At 41.6% G+C, this 19,324-nt stretch overlaps 1 protein-coding gene across 2 annotated transcripts in view; it reads left to right on the top strand.

The window, feature by feature from the left end:
* smyd2a (SET and MYND domain containing 2a) overlaps positions 1–19,324 on the top strand; it is an 88,387-nt gene that overhangs the window by 8,899 nt on the left and 60,164 nt on the right. The window contains exons 4-5 of one of the 2 annotated variants that reach the window (XM_060933531.1): positions 2,175–2,235; positions 8,912–9,036. In XM_060933531.1, the coding sequence (XP_060789514.1) occupies positions 2,175–2,235; positions 8,912–9,036 (186 nt within the window). Of the gene's footprint in view, positions 1–2,174; positions 2,236–2,266; positions 2,819–8,911; positions 9,037–19,324 lie in introns of those variants that run through there. The other variant, XM_060933532.1, reaches the window with a different exon arrangement.

Here is a 19,324-nt window from a genome sequence, read left to right as displayed (position 1 = left end):
ATTGGAAAACCTGAGTACTTTGATCCAAGTCAAGTTTTCTCCGTCCCTAATCCATCCCTAGGTTTAGGGTTAGGGTAATCCAGCACATTCTACAGTCTCCTTAAAGCAGATACACAGAACCTTTTATTTTTAAATAAATTTCTGAGTGGATAGTATCTCCATCCTTGACTCTTGTATGCTGCATAAATGGGAATAAAAAATATATATTTTTGAGAGTTAAAATCGACTGCAAAGTTGGCATTTGAGCTGCCCCGCTGAGCCAGCCATGCCTGAGTGCGTGTCGTCACTGCGTTAACCGGTTTTAAGGCTGAGGCCTTTTACAGCTATAGACCAAAGTCATATAAAAAAAAAATGTATGGTGAAAGTAAGAAATACCGTTACCGACTTGCTCAACTAAGACTGATTTGACTTCATTGATTGTGGGTTCATGCATTAAAACAGGATGGGTGTTATAACCTGTGCAACATACATGTACATGCATGCATTTTCACTTATAAAACGTAAAAGGCTAATTAAATAATCAGATGAACTGAGACAATCACATTCTGAAGCAAATAACCTTATACCGGTAACTTAAATACACAATACAAGTTACATGTATTAATCTAAATGCAGGTAAACAACGTGGTGTTTTTGTTTTGGTTTTTTTTAGTTTTTTTTTTTATATATCCAAATGAGAGCCGGAGCTTACCCATCTGTGTTCTTGCTTCTTGAAGGCCGATCTTGTGGCCGATTGTTTCAAAACAATCTGGCTTTCAGTTGTTCATTCAGTTCTCTGTTCATTCACTTCTTCCACGTAAGGGTGAGATGGCAGCAATATCCAGTTTAGAAATAAGACGGCTGGTCCACTCATTCTCTATTTTGTCCATACGGAGTACTCTGCCATTACTGCTCGGCTCAGGCAATTACTAAAACCCGGGACAGAACGGGATGTCACTGGTTTTAGCAACAACCGCGGAGAGGTCACTGCCCAAGCGATATGTCACGTCCCGTTTCATCCCAGGTTTTAGCAACAACCCTCAGCTCACTCCGGGAGGACTGGTGCAACTGAATTTTTTGCTTTTTTAAAAAAAAAAAGAAATACTTTCGTTTTCTTTAATTGTTGATACTGCACCCTCTTTCAATACGGGCTTATAGCCAACACTCCTCAACAGATCAGAGGTCTCGTACGAGTCCTCAGTAAAATGTGCAGAGCAGAGGAGAGACCACTTCATAGGCCCCCAATGTGCCCGTGAACTTCTCGCAAAATGCGTCCAAATCTTTGCAGTTTGAACAGTCTTGTACCGTGAATGCAACATAAATCCACCACCTGTCGTGTTACTGGTGGATGCAGCAACACATCTACGTGGCATGGTGATAAATTAGCTCAAAATGGAGGATCAGAGTTATGGTCAGCTCTGTGTTTTAGTATAGCGGAAATGGCGATGAGACCGATAGACTTCCTGCTGTGACGTTATGGACGTCAAGGTCATTCACTCAGACCGCTACCTATGTAAATAATTTTAATCGTAAAAATTACTATATTAGATTTATTGTTCATGCTTAAAACTATGCTATTCTTGAGGTCTCGAGGCATTTATAAATGAAAGTGAGGCCATGGCTCTGCGTATATGCTTTAAAATTAAATTGTATGTCATTAAAAAGATCTCGTGATACTGAAAACTATCCAACTGTGTCAACTATAAACAGCAGTTCCCTGATTTAGGAAAAACGAGGTTGTTCTCAAAGATGGCTCCTTTGCTTACACAGTCACAGTAGATAGAATGCTCAGCAGAAAAGTCCACAAGGCTTCAGGTTGAGACCAGTCACTAACACGAGGAGCTGAGTAAAATTACAAGCGTGAAATAAATGATAAACAGTCTGTGCGTAGCTGTAATCTCAGCAGTCATCTACAAGCCATAATCAGGTCAAAACAGGCTGGGTTTCTGCACATCATACTGTTACACTATCAAGGACAGCCTGAATGTCTGCCACATCCACCATCCTGCCCAGAACCTGCGATGACTGACTGTTTCCCATGTTTTTGGACCCATTAATTAAAAAAAACATTGGGTGGAAAAAATTTCCAGCAAAAGCCTGTAGTTTTTCTGCGTATACTGTATCTAGATTTGTTTTTGTGATGATTTCTGAATAGTTATTGATGCTTAAATGAACATTTTCTCTCTCTTTGTTAGAAATTCCAGACAGAGCTGACTCAGTCTGAAAGATTGTTATCGCTGAAAGAGTTTGAATCGCGTAAGTATGTTCTCTTGTCATAGTTACATACAATTTCAGCTGCTCAACAGTTTGGGGTCTCCTTTGTCATATTCTGTTTTGTGCTTCATAATGCATCAAATGTTTTCAATAGGAGACAGGTCTGGACTGCAGCAAGCCAGTTTAGCACCTGTACTCTTACTCTGGAGCCTTGCAGTTGTTATGCGTACAGAATACAGTTTGGAATTGTCTTAGTGAAATAAGCGAGGCCTTCCCTGAACAAGACGTCGTCTGGATGGCAGCATGTCTCCAAAACCTGTATACGTTATCACACATATTCAGCATTAATGACGCCTTCCCAGATGTACAAGCTACCCATTTCATATGCACTAATGCACCCTCATACCATCATAGATGCTGGCTTTTGAACTGTGCACTGATGATAAGGCGGATGGCCCCTCTCCTTTTTAGCCTGGAGGATGGTGTAGTGGTCAGCACTGTTGCCTCACAGCAAGAAGGTCCTGGGTTCGAGCCCAGTGGCCGACGAGGGCTTGCATGTTCTCCCTGTGTCTGCGTGGGTTTCCTCTGGGTGCTCTGGTTTCCCCCACAGTTCAAAAACATGCAGGTTAGGCTAACTGGTGGCTCTAAATTGACCATAAGTGTGAATGTGAGTGTGAATGGTTGTTTGTCTCTGTGTTAGCCCTGCGACTTGTCCAGGGTGTACCCCGCCTCTCTCCCATAGTCAGCTGGGATAGGCTCCAGCTTGCCTGCGACCCTGTACAGGATAAATGGCTACAGATAATGGATGGATGGATAGTCTATGGAGATCTACTGCTGTAATAGAACTCTGCCTGTAGGGGGATCCTTGCTTTGTGTGTTTCATGGACATGCCTTTGGTTATTCAGGTCATATTCAGGGGATAAACTGGAGTTTACATTTACATGTACATAATTTGACAGGCACACTTACAGAAGGGCTTTGTGGTTTCCATTAAAAACAAAAAAGAAAAAACATATCTTGGTGCATGGACCATGAATAGACTATGGTTTTGGACCATAATGAAGATAAAACCCTGTTAAGAAAGGAGTTGGTACAGTGAGTTGTTTTTTTCTTTTGTAGCTTCAGCTCTAAGTTTAAGTGCTTAATGAAGAAGTGACACTTCAGGCTTTGTTTGGAGATGGTCAGTGTAAGTTCATTCCACCTCTTTGGTACCAGGAAGTGAATGTAACGCATGTGTGATGGCTTAATTGCTGAGCTACAACCTCTTCTGAGATCACGGAAAGGGTTGGTTCACTACTGGCCCATAGTCTTGCCCTCAAAGGAGTCTGACCTGAATTGTGGGCTTGATGGTATTACTGCCCCTCCATGTCTCAACAACTCCATGGACATCTAGTTATACAGCTATCTGCACTGTATCATTTATAGATTGATGCTTATTATTGGTAAAACAATATCTGAAGTGTTATTTGTAAAATAAGATATCTTGCTCTAGACTTTCAAACAATGTTGTAAGATTTTATTTTAATTTTATCTCATAGTGGATTGTACAATAATTACAAACTCTAACAGAATCAGTGCATTCCAATTGTAGCTAGTCATATAGTAACTATAAATCACCCTTGCAATAATAATTTCAATAAACAGTTAATGTTCAGTTTCCTTTTCAGTTATTCTCTATTCAAAAGGCACAACTGAGTCACACAGGTTGATAAGTGTGCAACTGACAGTAACAAGTTTATCCAAAATAGTTTTCCTGCCTTAGTCGATTTATTTCCATTTTGCATGCATGCAGCTGTTGTAAAGTTCAGTCTGTTTGTGTAGAACACTTGAACTGGAGGTTCATTACTGCACTCTGGCTCTGTGGTGACATTTTGCACAGGACTGGATTCCTTTGATAACAGAAGCAAAGCTTCAGCGCTCTCTGCTCTTATTCTTTTCTGCTCTTTCAGGATGTATTGTGCATATCGCTCCTTGCTGTGTTTTTTGCTGAGTTATGTTGAAGTTGTTTGTTTGGCACCCAATCTGAGTTTTCCATGTGGAATAAGGAAGCTGCTTCACCTGTAAGAAAATCAAACACTTTCATGAAGACGCTAACTCGAATGCGAGCAGAAAAAATTAAATGAGATTCTTAAGCAAACGCTTCCATACTCACAACTTTCTAATTTTTTTAAAAATAAAAGTTCTTACCTGAAATAAAATGATCGCTATAAATGCGGGTATTCATGAATTTCTCTGAAGATTTCAGACTTGGCTCCTCTCATCGTATTCTCTTCAACCACTCAGTTCTCCGTTGTTCTTGAAGTATTTGCTTCATTAACATTTTTATTGATAGCAGGGAGATGGTAATACCTTTTATCTATTTCTCTATTTGAATGATTGGAACAACCAAAAACAGTGCAAAAATGAACTATATTTAAGACAGAATAAACCTTGCTTACAGGAAAGATGGTGTCTGTTTGTCCCACAGGTGAGATTATTACATGATGTGTGACATCATGCGCAAGGGGTCTATATAGCCAAGAGTAAGGGAGATGTTTTATTAATTTTAACAGGTGGCTCTAGTACACAAGTTGATGATTATTGGGACTCGAACTATGATAGACACACCTGTCATATATCCACAAGTAATATAAACCAGGAACTAGTCAGTTAGTAATGCAGAGGGTAAATACTAATCATGGAGAAATGGGGTCTGTAGGTGAACCAAAATTTCTGGAAGATTTTTTTTCCCCCAATATATTCATGTACCATAACTGACCTGACCTCTTTGTTTATACTCTTTTATTGTCTGTGTGGTCCTCTTTTACTATATAGGAAGTTAAGGAATATTTCTTGTATCATGAAATAAAAAATGTAGAATGTTTGATTAGATTAGATTAGATAAAACTTTATTGATCCCTTTGGGAGGGTTCCCTCAGGGAAATTAAGATTCCAGCAGCATCATTACAGATAAACAGCGAAAAGAAATAGAGAAACCTTCTAGATAAAGTAAAATAAATTAAATATTTACATATACAAATATAAAAAGAATAAGATATGGGGAAGAGAGGAAGGGGGGAGAGAGAGGAGGGGGGGCAGGAGAGATATTGCACATTGTCTGGTATTGCTTATTGTTAGACTAGGCTACTGCTCCTTCCCATCCTCTGTCCTCCTGTTACCCCTCCTCCCCCCCAGAGAGGAGTTGTACAGTCTGATGGCATGAGGGACAAAGGAGTTTTTGAGTCTGTTCATCCTGCACTTGGGAAGGAGCATTCTGTCACTGAACAGGCTCCTCTGGTTGCTGATGACGGTGTGCAGAGGGTGACTGGCATCGTCCATGATGTTCAATAGTTTGTCCATAGACCTCTGCCACCATCACCAGAGAGTCCAGCTTCATGCCGACCACAGAGCCGGCCCGCCTGATCAGTTTGTCCAGCCTGGATGTGTCCTTCTTGGATGTGCTGCCCCCCCCAGCACACCACGGTGTAAAACAGGACACTGGCGACCATAGACTGATAGAACATCCACAGGAGTTTCCTGCAGATGTTAAAGGACCGCAGACTCCTAAGGAAGTATAGCCTGCTCTATCCCTTTCTGTATAAGTGATTGGTGTTGCAAGTCCAGTCCAGCTTGCTGTCCAGCCACAGCCTGAGGTACTTGTAGGAATCCACAGCCTCCACCTCAACTCCCTCAATCAGAACTGGTCATGACCTTGGTCTGGACCTCCCAAAGTCAATGACCAGCTCCTTGGTCTTTGAGGTGTTGAGCTGCAGATGGTTCCTGTTGCACCACACAGCGAAGTCCCTCACCAAGCTCCTATACTCCTGCTCTCTGTTGTCACTGATACACCCAACGATGGCTGTGTCATCGGCAAACTTCTGAATGTGACACAGCTCCGAGTTGTAGCAGAAGTCTGCAGTGTACAGGGTGAAGAGAAGAGGGGCCAGCACCATGCCCTGGGGTGCTCCGGTGCTGCTAGTCACAGTGTCAGACGTGATGTCCTTCAGCCTGATGTACTGCGGCCTGTCAGTGAGGTACTGTAGCTGGAGATCCAGGTGACCAGGCAGGGGTCCACTCGCATCCTGTTCAGTTTGTCCTGAAGCAATAGGGGCTGGATGGTGTTGAAGGCACTCGAGAAGTCCAAGAAGAGGATCATCACTGTACCATTTCCCTTATCCAGATGCGAGTGGGCTCGGTGTAGCAGGTAGAGGATGGCGTATTCCACACCAACACCTGCCCGGTACGCGAACTGCAGACAGTCCTGGGCATGTTGTACCTGGGGTCTGAGGAGCCTGAGGAAGAGCTGCTCCAACGTCTTCATCAGATGTGAAGTGAGTGCCACCGGTCGGAAATTGTTCAGCTCGCTGGGCCGATTCTTTTTGGGAACTGGAACAATACATGATGTCTTCCAGAGGGTTGGCACTCTCCCCAGCTGCAGGCTGAGGTTGAAGGTGCGTTGGAGTGGTTCACCCAGTTCAGCAGCGCAGGTTTTCAGTGGTCGTGGACACGCCTTGTCCGGGCCTGCTGCTTTCCTGGGGTGAAGCTTCCCCAGTTGATCTCTGACCTGGTCTGCAGTAATGCATGGAGGAGTCTGTGTTGAGGTGGGGGAGGAGGGGGCTGCTGTCATGACTGGGGGAAGGTGTGTTGAGGGAAGAAGGAGAGATGGCTGCAGTGAGGGAGAGGGTGGGGGGGACGTGGGCTGGTTGAACCGATTTGAAGAAGTCATTCAACTCATTCGCCCTCTCCACTGTCTCCTCAACGACTCCGGTCTTTGGATTGTGGCCTGTGATGGTATTCACACCTTCCCAGACCTCCCTCATGCTGTTCTCCTTCAGCTTCTGCTCCACCTTTCTCCTGTAGCTGTCCTTAGCTTTCCTCACACAGCGTTTCACCTCCTGTTGTACTGCTTTCATCGCCTCCCTATCCCTGCTCCTGAAGGCAGCCTTCTTCCTGTTGAGGACAGCTTTGACTTCCTGTGTTACTCATGGCTTGTTATTAGGGTAACACCGTACAGTCTTAGCGGGGGAGACCACATCTGCACAGAAGTTGAGGTAATCTGTCAGACAGTGTGTCAGCCCCTCTATGTCCTCACAGTGTGGGCTAAGCAGCACATCCCAGTCCGTGATGTCATGGCAGTCTCTGAGGGCATCTTCCATTTCAGGGGACCACCTCCTGATGGAGCGAGTTGTTGCAGGCTGCCTTTGAACCATGAGGGTGTACTTCGGCTGTAGAAGAACCAGGTTGTGGTCAGACTTCCCTAGTGGGGGGGAGGGGTGTGACTCTGTATGCATCCCTCACATTAGCATACAGCAAGTCAATTGTCCTGTTGTTCCTTGTTGGACAGTCCACAACCTGGTAAAAAGCAGCCAAAGTAGAGTCTAAAGTAGCGTGATTAAAGTCCCCAGAAATGATCATAAATGCCTCAGGGTGCTGTGTCTGCAGCCTTGCTGCGACAGAGTGACTCCTCTCACATGCAACGGCTGCATCTGCCCTTGGAGGGATGTAAACACAGATGGTGATCACGTGACTGAACTCCCTTGGCAGATAATATGGCCACAGGCTAACGGCTAGCAGCTCCAAGTCTGGGCAACATAAGACTGTCTTTACGGAGATATGTCCCGGGTTACACCAGCGGTTGTTCACATAAATGATGAGTCCCCCACCTTTGCTTTTCCCGCATGTGTTAGTGTCTCTGTCAGCTCTCACAGCAGTGAATCCCTGCAGGTCCACGTTAGCATCCGGTACAAGGTGTGTTAGCCATGTCTCCGTAAAGATAAATAAGCTGCTCTCCCGATAAATCCACTGGTTGTTCAGAGCGGAAAGCTCGTCGACTTTATTCAGCAGCGAGTTCACATTCCCCATGATAGTGGAGGGAATGGATGGTTTGTAGCGCCGCCGGTTGTCCGCTAGCCTAGCCTTTAGCTTAGCTCCAGCTTTGCAGCCCCTGGGTTTCCTCCTCAACTCGGCCAGGATGGGGTGTCGTATCCCGGCTCGTCCCATTGTTTTCAGGGCCACCAGCTCCTCTCTCGAATAAGTGAGAAAACTGGCTCCTGGTTGCGTGTTAAAGTTAAAAATATCCATGTGATATAAGTAAAACACACTATGTCTTCGTAAGAAGAGTAAAAAAGGTGGGGAAAAAAAGAGGTTTAAAGAGTTAAAAACTACAGAGCTACTGGAGAGGCAGCCGTCTCACACAGCACCCATACAATACTGGATATGAATAGAATACAATTCTATTCATATCCATTCAGGAGTTTAGTCAGGTTTGTACAAATGAAATGAAAGCAATATGAATCTGTATTACATTGATTTGTTAATAATAATAATAATAATAATTATTATTATTATTATTATTATTGCCCTGTACACACACACCATGTGTTCAGCTGTTACCTACTTATATTGTCACAAAGCAGTTTTGTGTTTTGCAGAGATCTGTAATAATAGAACTAGAGAAACCACCATGCTGTCGGTAGTGCTGGGCTTTTAGGCAACTGAGATTTAAAATTAAATGTTTAACACTAAATGATGCATCATATTGTAAATACTGGGGAGATGTGAACACACGAGTATTGCGAGTGTGGCAGTAATACTGTGAGTAATTGTGACTTTTTTTTTATAATCATGTAAATTCTCAAAAAAATTGTGAGCATGATGATCCTTTCATAATTAATCATGCTTAATGCCTAACGGTGTATTTTGAATGCATATTAACGTAGTTCCCTCTTATTTTGTCAAGATTTGGACAAGATAGACAACGAGAAAAATGAGATGAACCAAACCGATATTGCTGCACTCCATCACTTTTATTCGAAGCATCTGGATATTCCTAGTAATGTTGCTCTCGCAGAGCTCTTTGCTCAGGTAAGAAACTTCACAGTGTTTTTCAGGTATTTAAGAGGAGTTTGTGGAACAGCACTGCTGACTTTAACTTCAGGGATCTTTCTCATTACTTTACACACTTCAACTTTGCAAGTGTATTGTGATGACAAACTTAATGGTATTCTGATTGGTTTTGTACATGTAATTGTGAATACTCTGTGTTAATTGGTAAGTACAGTGAGTTTTAATCACACAGTGGATATCATATTAGCTTTTATAGTTTTTTATTTTGAATAATGTTAGATCAGTGATGGAGTACATTTGATATATTGAGCATTGTTCTATCAAGTTACAAAAATAGAAAAATTGTTACAGGATCTACTGATTAAAAGTCATTGTATTTACTAAGTGAACTGAAGAATGAAATAAATTACAGACCCACTTACTAAAAACTGACCTTTAGAGTGTGGAAGATCACATTAATACAGTCCGATGATTCTCTCTCTCTCGTCTAGCACAACCAGTATCATCTGCTTTTATTGTATATACACTCACTGGCCAATTTAATAGGAACTTGTTATTCATTTCTAAGATTCTTAGCTGCAGGAGTGGAACCCAACGTGGTCTTCTGCTGTTGTATGCTGAGATGCTTTTCTGCTCACCATGGTTATAAAGAGTGGTTATATGAGTTATTATATCTTTCCTGGCAGCTTGAACCAATCTGGCCATATTCTTCTGACCTCTCTTATCAGCAAGGCGTTTGTTTCCATCCACAGAACTGTTGCTCACTCACTCAGTGTTTTTTTGTTTTTCACACTATTCTGTGTAAACTATAGAGACTGTGGTGTGTGAAAACCCCAGGAGATCATCAGTTTGTGGAATACTCAAACTAGTCCATCTGGCACCAACACCCATGCCACAGTGAAAGTCACATTTTGAGATCACAATTTTTCCCATTCTGCTGTTTGAAATGAACATTAACTGAAGCTCTTGATTTGCGTCTGCGTAATTTTATGCATTGTGCTGCTGTCAAGGAATTGGCTGATTAGAGAACTGCGTAAAATGGCAGGTGGATGGGTGGTCCTAATAAAGTGGCCGATGAGTGCAATTTTCTGGTTAATGGACGTCAGCAGATTTTCACCTTATGTCAAATGTATGAACTATGTATTTCCATAATAATAGTTTCCATAATAAAATGGCAAGTTCAAATGGATAAAGAGAGTTTCATGCAGGTTGAGGCATATAATACCCTACAGTATGTGCATTTCTATGTCAGTTATACACAAGTGGGACACAGATATACTGATGACAGAGTGAACGTGTGTAGTGTATAACAAGCCTCAATGCCAGGCATTGCCTGATTTGCCCAACCAAGACGTCTGGGCAGAAATATTTTAGCGAGTTAGGCCCGTTCAGGCATAACTCGTTTCTTTAAGCACAAAAAGATTTTCAAGCGAGTACATTACAAAAAACAAGACCTATTAACCAGCATCCTCACCTCCCTTGTGATCACCATTTTGTTTTTTTCTTCCCAATTTGTAACTGCGATTCAGGTTGGCTTGCTTCAGGAGTGCATGCGCATTTGTGCTTTTCATCACAGAAGAGCAAGACAAGCGAAGATGTCAGCGTCTGTTGTCTGAAAAAAACTACAGCTAAAAAAGCTCTACTACCGGATTGCTTGGATAATCTTAGTCAGAAAGACGTGAAGGATAGATATATGGGGAAATTAGAGTTTATTACCAGTTTTGGTCCATACAAAATTCCTCAAAACAACTGGTGTGACAGTGCATAATTTGTGGCCTAGCGTTAGCATTAGCTACACGTTGGAATATACCTTCTTTTTCCCCGAAGAGTCCCTACACGGAAGAACTGTTTAAAAAAAAAAACTACAAAAGCAAGAAAACCTTCTTTGTGTAAAGAATTTTTCCCCAATATCAGCTTTTGGAAACAGAATGTTGCGAAAGCCAATACATTTACTCTCAAATAAGGCTCGACATTTAACTTCTAAACCCACTTGGCCTGGGGGGCAAGCAGGGGTAAATTTCCACTTGCCCCCCAATATTATCACTTGGCCCCTATTTTGCGAGTACTACTTTTTTTTTTTTTTTTTTTTTTAGGAAAACCATAGAATAGTTGTGAATTACAACATTAAATGAAGAGCACACATTAAGTTGAAGTTTGGTTATTGATTAAGTTTGGTTTTTGGTTACTTTTTACTTGTAATGGACAATAACAATTTTATCCAAAATAGTTTTTCGTGCCTTAGTCGATTTATTTCCATTTCACATGCATGCAGCTGTTGTAAAGTTCAGTGTGTTAGTGTGGAACTCTCTAACTGTAGGTTCATTACTTGATAATGTAGAAATCATAAAATAGAAATCTATAACAAAGTTTGTAAGAAAAGAACAATGGGATGCCAAGACTTTTGAACAGTATTGTGTTTTGAGAATATTTATATATCAGGGGGGTTTTGTTATATCATCCATCTCTAGGTTTTAAAAAAAAAATGCGCTGCGTCATGATAGACAGGATAATATTTGAGTTTAAAATTGTTGTGTGTAGGTTATTGATGTTTTTATATAGACCTGGCAGCCTGTAACTGAATCAGTGCAGCTGGTCTGTCGTGACGCAGTGCAGGTTTTGTTTTTGTTTTTTTTAAATAAACCTAGAGGGGCGGCACGGTGGTGTAGTGGTTAGTGCTGTCGCCTCACAGCTAGAAGGTCCTGGGTTCGAGCCCCGGGGCCGGCGAGAGCCTTTCTGTGTGGAGTTTGCATGTTCTCCCCGTGTCCGCGTGGGTTTCCTCCGGGTGCTCCGGTTTCCTCCACAGTCCAAAGACATGCAGGTTAGGTTAACTGGTGACTCTAAATTGACCGTAGGCGTGAATGTGAGTGTGAATGGTTGTCTGTGTCTCTGTGTCAGCCCTGTGATGACTTGTCCAGGGTGTACCCCGCCTTTCGCCCGTAGTCAGCTGGGATAGGCTCCAGCTTGCCTGCGACCCTGTAGAAGGATAAAGTGGCTAGAGATAATGAGATGAGAAATAAACCTAGAGGTGGATGATATAACAAAAAAAAAAAAAAAGAGAGATATAAAATATTTTGCACAGGACTGTGTTCCTCTGATAACAGAAACAAAGCTCTAGCTCTCTGCTCTTAAAGTGCATATCATGGGTAAATTCAGAAGCAAGATCAATGTAATTCTCCTATTTTATATTAAACTTTGGTCAAATATCTGTCACATTTTGCATTTTGTGCAATTTTTTTACCTTGCGCAATACCAGAAAAATTCAGTTGAAATCAAGCCATTTGAGGCGAATTCGTCTGCCTCTGAAAAAACTTGCCATTTGGATTTCCCGGCAAACATTGATTTTTGTGACATCACGTGCAGGACGCCTCCTTCTGAATCCTACGTCAGTAGGATTATGTTTATGAGAAAACGACCTGGTGGTTTTCTGCAAACGTTGAAGAAATTATCACGTAATTATTAAAATGGTTAACAGGTGTATCGTAGGAGGGTGTAGCAACACCAATCTTGATGGGATTAGTACTCATCGTTTTCCAAAAGACCAGACAATGAGAGAGAAATGGGAGCGCTTCATGCGAGGCATCCGGAAGCCAAGGACCAAAGCAGAGCCGAGAAAAAGACCAAGAAAATCGGCAATTCACAAGTTGACTGTTGCCAGGGTAAGAAATAAGAGAGACTATATATTCTAAATTAGGTGTTCCTGTGTTTGTGTGGTACACGGATAATGTTATTTATTGACACACGCAAAAGTAAACAACACGAAAGCGCTGGGCGATAATACACTTACTTTATGTGTATCAAGGGATGATGTGTGTGTCAGGGCTTGAGATCTTGGGACCTGTCAAACACATTAAATGTATATACAACCCTGCTTAGCCGATTCCATGTGTAGCTTATGAAATCTTTCTCCTACAGTAGCCAGTACTCTTCTAAATGAAGAAATATATAAATACATAATAGTAATTAGAAAAAATATGATGTATGTAACAATAGATAGATGAGCGTTGATACATGACTCCATGGGTTTAGAAGCTCAGGCGACAATTCCATATTTCAATGCAAAATTGCTAGCTACTAAACTTGGTCTACACAGACTGTGCACTGAATCCATGCAAGCTCTCTCAGCCTGCTGGCGGATCCGCACGTGACGTCACGAATCTGGCTCCAGACTCCCTTGGAATTTTTCCAGATGCGTTTTGTTATTTTATTTTTTTCTGCTGTAGACAGATGGCCTTGTGCAAAATTACCCTTCTGGATGAGTGTGTAAAGGGACATACTTTCATATTTTAAAAAAACAACAAATTGGTCCAGGATATTTAATCTGTTCTGTTCTTTCAGGATTTATCGCGCATGTCGCTCCTTATTGAATTTTTTTTATGCCCGAGTTGTTTGAAACCAATCTGGGTTTTCTGTGTCAAACAAGGAAGCTGCTTCACCTGTAAGAAAATCAAGCACTTTCATGAAGGAGCTAACTCAAATGCGAGCAGAAAAAAATAAAACGAGATTCTTAAGCAAACTCTTCCATACTCACTTCCGACTTTTGTTTTTGTAAAATACATTTTAAATACAATCGTGAATTTCTGTGGAGTTTTCAGGCTGAGCTCCTCTCTCCGTATTCTGTAACCACTCATTTCCTTGTTGTTCTCGAAGCATTTGCTTCTATTTGTTAACATTTTTCTTGATATTTCTCTGTTTAAACAAGCAAAAACAGTGCAAAAATTAACCATATTGAAGACAGATTTAAGCCTTGCTTGCATGAAAGATGGTGTCTGTCTGACCCTAGCTGTAATTATCGCGTGATGCGTGACGGCATGCACAAGGGGTCTATAAACAGTATGCGTACCATAGTACAACAGCAGGGGTATATAAAATAACTTGCAAAGCAGTAAATGAAACCAAGACTAAGAAAACAGTCAAGACATAATGGCGGATACGTAGTGAGGGACGCTTTTAGTAACTGAAATAAAAGCCTAATTTGTGTGGTGTTAGTTCGTAATATATGCTCATTCCAGCTTGCCCGGTCGGGCATGTCGGGGACATGTCCCACTTGCCCGAATGCATATTTCGCTTGCAGTTGGGCAGTGCCTAATGTCGAGCCCTGTCAAAGGACTCCGACCTGAACTGTGGGCTCGATGGTATCACTGCCCCGCCATGTCTCAACAACTTCACGGACATCTAGTTACACAGCTATCTGCACTGTATCATTTATAGATTGATGCTTATTATTGTTAAAACAATATCTGAAGTGTTATTTGTAAAATAAGATATCTTGCTCTAGACTTTCAAAAAATGTTGTAGGATTTTATTTTAATTTTATCTAATAGTGGATTGTACAATAATTACAAACGCTAACAGAATCGGGACATTCCAGTTGTAGCTATAGTCATATAGTAACTATAATCACCCCTGTAATAATAAAAACTAGTGGTAAGAACATTCAGTGAATGAAAAGACATGCTTTTGTGTCTCAAATAGTAAACCACACCCTCTACAGTAAATGTATATCATTTACATAGTGAATTACCCCATAGATAAATATACCCTATCTTACCCCATTTATCATTTGACATTAGACCATTATGGATGTCAAGATGAGGAGGACAGGTTGTTTAATTTCCTCCTAAATGCAATGGCAAACTGAATAAGACAGTACTGCAGTACAGACTCCTGTTTTATAATGTTTTTAGTTTTATGATTCTTTGCAATATTGCTAGTCATTGTTATAGGCAAAACAAAGTGTATTTTGTGTCCTAAACTCTATATAAAAAGACATATTACATATTAGTACCATCGGTAAGTCTTACCTATATGATACTGATTTATGCTTCGTGTTTTCAGGGCTTGTCTTGTTGTTCTGTTGCAGAAATAAATGTTTTTAAAAATAAATATTTTTTTTAAAAACGTACTTTTGTCTAAATAACTCAATTATACCCCTAGAAAACGTATCAGTATTGCCTTGAGCCATGTACTTGAAAACTTGCCGAAATACTGCAAAATTTTAGGGCAAAAGGAAATTCAAGGGGGGCAAAAAAATTGAGGCCATTTGGTGTCGAAAGTTAATGTTGAGGCCTGTATAAGTGGCATTTGACACATTCCACAGGGATGTAGCATTTTAAAAAATTGTGAACATGGCAGAAATTAAGTAAAAATCATCCTAATACATAACGATAAAACTCACAGCTCTTATACTTCTACAGGTTCATAAACTCCATCTTGCTCATATGGTGCATGCAAGACATCCACCAACCACAAACACACTCAGGCCTGATTAGGGTTGTGATTGGACAGTAATGTGGTTTGACTTCCACGCAGTGATGAAAGTGAACTTTGGACAAATTCAAGCACTGATTTCTTGAAGCAATCCCCTGCTGCTTGTTTTCACTGGAAAGATCAAGTGACATTAAAGGTCATAGGTAATGGTCGGAGGTGAAACGTAGAATATCAAATTTGTCTAGAAGAACGACCCAAAAAGTGAATTCAATCTTCCTAGTGTCTAATTTGCACCCTAAAATTGAATAAAACGGTTAAAATATACTGTTTTGCCCAATTTCCGAAGGTTTGTTTACATTTTACTTATGCACACTTTCACCGCCAGGGGACCGTCGTCGTGACGTCATTTAAGTTAAACAGACTGGGAGCAGCTCTGTGTTTACTTTCGAACCGAGCACAAGTGTACTGACTTTGGTCATGAGAGGTTCTGTGAAATGTTTGAAAGCGATAGCAATTTTGAAGTAGGAACTCTCCAAATTAAATAGCGAGAGGTGAAACCATATATGTATGAACCTATGGCCATTGCGAAGCAATCGGTGAATGTGGCTCACTGGTTTGACCATGCGGCCTCGGAATCGGACAGTGACTTGGCCGACTCTGATCACGGTGACCCCGGACCTCAACAAGACTCGCGCCCAAACGATTTATCCTGGTAATTATGATAAGTTCCTACTTTTGTCGTAATACTAAATAGGAGCCCTTTTGAAGAATAATAAAACTGCCCTCCCTAGTGGATATAGGTAATGATTACTTGACAGTGCGCCAGTAGGCCACATTAGCCTGCCATCCACCGCATTATACTATTTATAGCCTACTCTAAACGAGGAAATATCCCTTTGTCTCATTTCCACAATGATTGTACAGGATCCCTCAGGATTCTTGACTTGTCAGTTGCAAGCAAAAGTAAAAATATTTACCTCCAATCTTCTCCTTTTTGCTTGAGCGTTGCTGGTCCGTTTCTTCTTTGACTGCTTGATTTTGTTTCATGCGCACAATCCACTCTCTCCGCCTCTTCTCCTCTTCCGGAAAAAGCCAACCCTCTGGCTTCACGCGCTCAATCCACTCTCTCCGCCTCGTCTCCTCTTCCGGAAAAAAACAACCATCTGGCTTCACGCGCACAATCCACTCTCTCTGCCTCGTCTCCTCTTTCGGAAAAAGCCAACCCTCTCGCTCCGCCTCTTCTCCTCTTTCAGAAAAAGCAACCCTCTCGCTCCGCCTCTTCTCCTCTTTCGGAAAAAGCAATCCCCTCGCTCCGCCTCTTCTCCTTTTTTGGAAAAAGCCAGCCCACTCGCTCCACCTCGTCTCCTTTTTCAGAAAAAGCCAATCCTCTTGCTCCGCCTCTTCTCCTCTTCCGGAAAAAGCCAATCCACTCTCTCTGCCTCTTCTCGTCTCTTGGAAAAAGGTAAAAACTTCTTCCTGAACCGGTCCCGTTGTTACAGTTCACTGCACAACAATAAGGCATGGGTTTTCTTTGGAAATTCCTGAACGCACATCTGCACTCAAGCCGAACAGCAATGTAAGTAAACGGAAGAGGACTCAACTCAAGCAGTTTGTTTGTCTTAAATGACGTCACGCACCGAATGGTCACGAAAATAGCCGAACAGAAATTCGCCACGATCTGTGCTAACTTATTTTAATTATTACTTATTAACAATACTTTGTGGGACCAGAAGAAAATTATAGAGAGTTTTTTAACATATAAAGTTTCAAATGTGCATAAAATTAAAACCATTGCCTATGAGCTTTAAGAGTAATGTAATAAAGGTTCTATTTCATTTCTACTGACTGACAGAGATGGTGCTTTAAGCACCTGGATGTTCATCACGTGTACGTGCAGGCCAAGTGGTTTTATCAACAAAGTCACCTGTGACCTGGGTGACGTATGCCCTCTGCCCTGGCACTAAAGGCACGTTCACCCAGGAAGTGATCTCTTGCCATCTTCTTGCGTTGGTAAGTTGGTGTCAGGAGTGTACAGGCATTGCTGGTAGTCTTGTAACTCAAGATGAGTTGGAGCTGTGAACTTTCACCCTCCAAAGACTGCGATTAGCCTTTTATTTACAGTTAAGTGTGTTCTGTAGGCTTTTGAGTAAGCTACGGATGGTGTTATAAGACAACAGGCAAGTAAATTTTTTTTTTTAAAGAGGTAAATGAGTGGACTCGCTCTGATTCGACAGTCTAAGAGGAATAATTATGATCAGGTGATGTCTCTCGCCTTAACACTGATCTCGAATGCAATTAACTTGAGTATCGGGCTGGGATCTTCCTTCGTAGCTCTCCGTTCCGAGATGCAGACTATATTAGCCTAATGGGCCTTTGTTTGACAGTTGGATGATAACTATCCACTTTTATGTTAGTGTTATCGAAGACTGGCTACTCGCTTGGATTAATTAGGAAACTACAGGTAAGTTAAGGGTTATTCCCTGTGATTTTGGTTTATAGTGTAGAATTGATGCATTGTTTGTAGGGAAGTCTAATTACATAATTAGTCTGTGTTCATTTATTATTATCTAGGTGCAAGGTGGTTGTTTGCCCCTAACATCATCAAATGCACTTGCTGCACAGTATTCCACATGCATACAGTGGGGAAAATAAGTATTTGATACACTGCCGATTTTGCAAGTTTTCCCACTTACAAAGAATGGAGAGGTCTGTAATTGTTATCGTAGGTACACTTCAACTGTGAGAGACAGAATCTAAAAAAAAAAATCCAGAAAATCACACTATGATTTTTAAATTATTAATTTGCATTTTATTGCATGAAATAAGTATTTGATACAATAGAAAAACAGAACTTAATATTTGGTACAGAAACCTTTGTTTACAATTACAGAGGTCAGACGTTTCCTGTAGTTCTTGACCAGGTTTGCGCACACTGCAGCAGGGATTTTGGCCCACTCCTCCATACAGATCTTCTCCAGATCTTTCAGGTTTCGGGGCTGTTGCTGGCCAGCACGGAGTTTCAGCTCCCTCCAAAGATTTTCTATTGGGTTCAGGTCTGGAGACTGGCTAGGCCACTCCAGGACCTTGAAATGCTTCTTACAGAGCCACTCCTTAGTTGCCCTGGCTGTGTGTTTTGGGTCATTGTCATGCTGGAAGACCCAGCCACGACCCGTTTTCAATGCTCTTACTGAGGGAAGGAGGTTGTTGCCCAAAATCTCGCAATACATGGCGTCCATCCTCCCCTCAATATGGTGCAGTCGTCCTGTGTTACTAATGGTAATCTTTGAGACTGTGGTCCCAGCTCTCTGCAGGTCATTGACCAGGTCCTCCCGTGTAGTTCTGGGCTGATCCCTCACCTTTCTCATGATCATTGATACCCCATGAGGCGAGATCATGCATGGAGCCCCAGACCGAGGGGGATTGACAGTCATCTTGAGTTTCTAATAATTGCGCCAACAGTTGTTGCCTTCTCACCAAGCTGCTTGCCTGTTGTCCTGTAGCCTATCCCAGCCTTGTGCAGGTCTACAATTTTGTCCCTGGTGTCCTTAGACAGCTCTTTGGTCTTGCCCATGGTGGAGAGGTTGGAGTCTGATTGATTGTGTGGACAGGTGTCTTTTTATACAGGTAACGAGTTCAAACAGGTGCAATTAATACAGGTAATGAGTGGGGAATAGGAAGGCTTCTTAAAGAAAAACTAACAGGTCTGTGAGAGCCAGAATTCTTGCTGGTTGGTAGGTGATCAAATACTTATTTCATGCAATAAAATGCAAATTAATTATTTAAAAATCATACAATGTGATTTTTCTGGATTTTCTTAGATTCTGTCTCTCACAGTTGAAGTGTACCTACACTAAAAATTACAGACCTATCCATTCTTTGTAAGTGGGAAAACTTGCAAAATCGGTAGTGTATCAAATACTTATTTTCCCCACTGTAGCTACCTAGGAGAAACCTTCCAGAGAGGCTAGTAATGAGGCTACTGCATCAACCTAGGTCTCGTGGAAGCAGTAGTTGATGTTTATGACGTGCACTGATTGCCAAGCCCTTCTTGAACCAGATGATGGCCATGATCAGTGTCTCTCTTGCCTTGGGGTTGAAC

This window comes from Neoarius graeffei, chromosome 11 (assembly GCF_027579695.1).
Source record: "Neoarius graeffei isolate fNeoGra1 chromosome 11, fNeoGra1.pri, whole genome shotgun sequence".
NCBI classification, from domain to species: domain Eukaryota; kingdom Metazoa; phylum Chordata; class Actinopteri; order Siluriformes; family Ariidae; genus Neoarius; species Neoarius graeffei.
The sequence above is the reverse complement of the archived record's forward strand: the minus strand, read 5'-3'. Positions and strand labels throughout refer to the sequence as shown.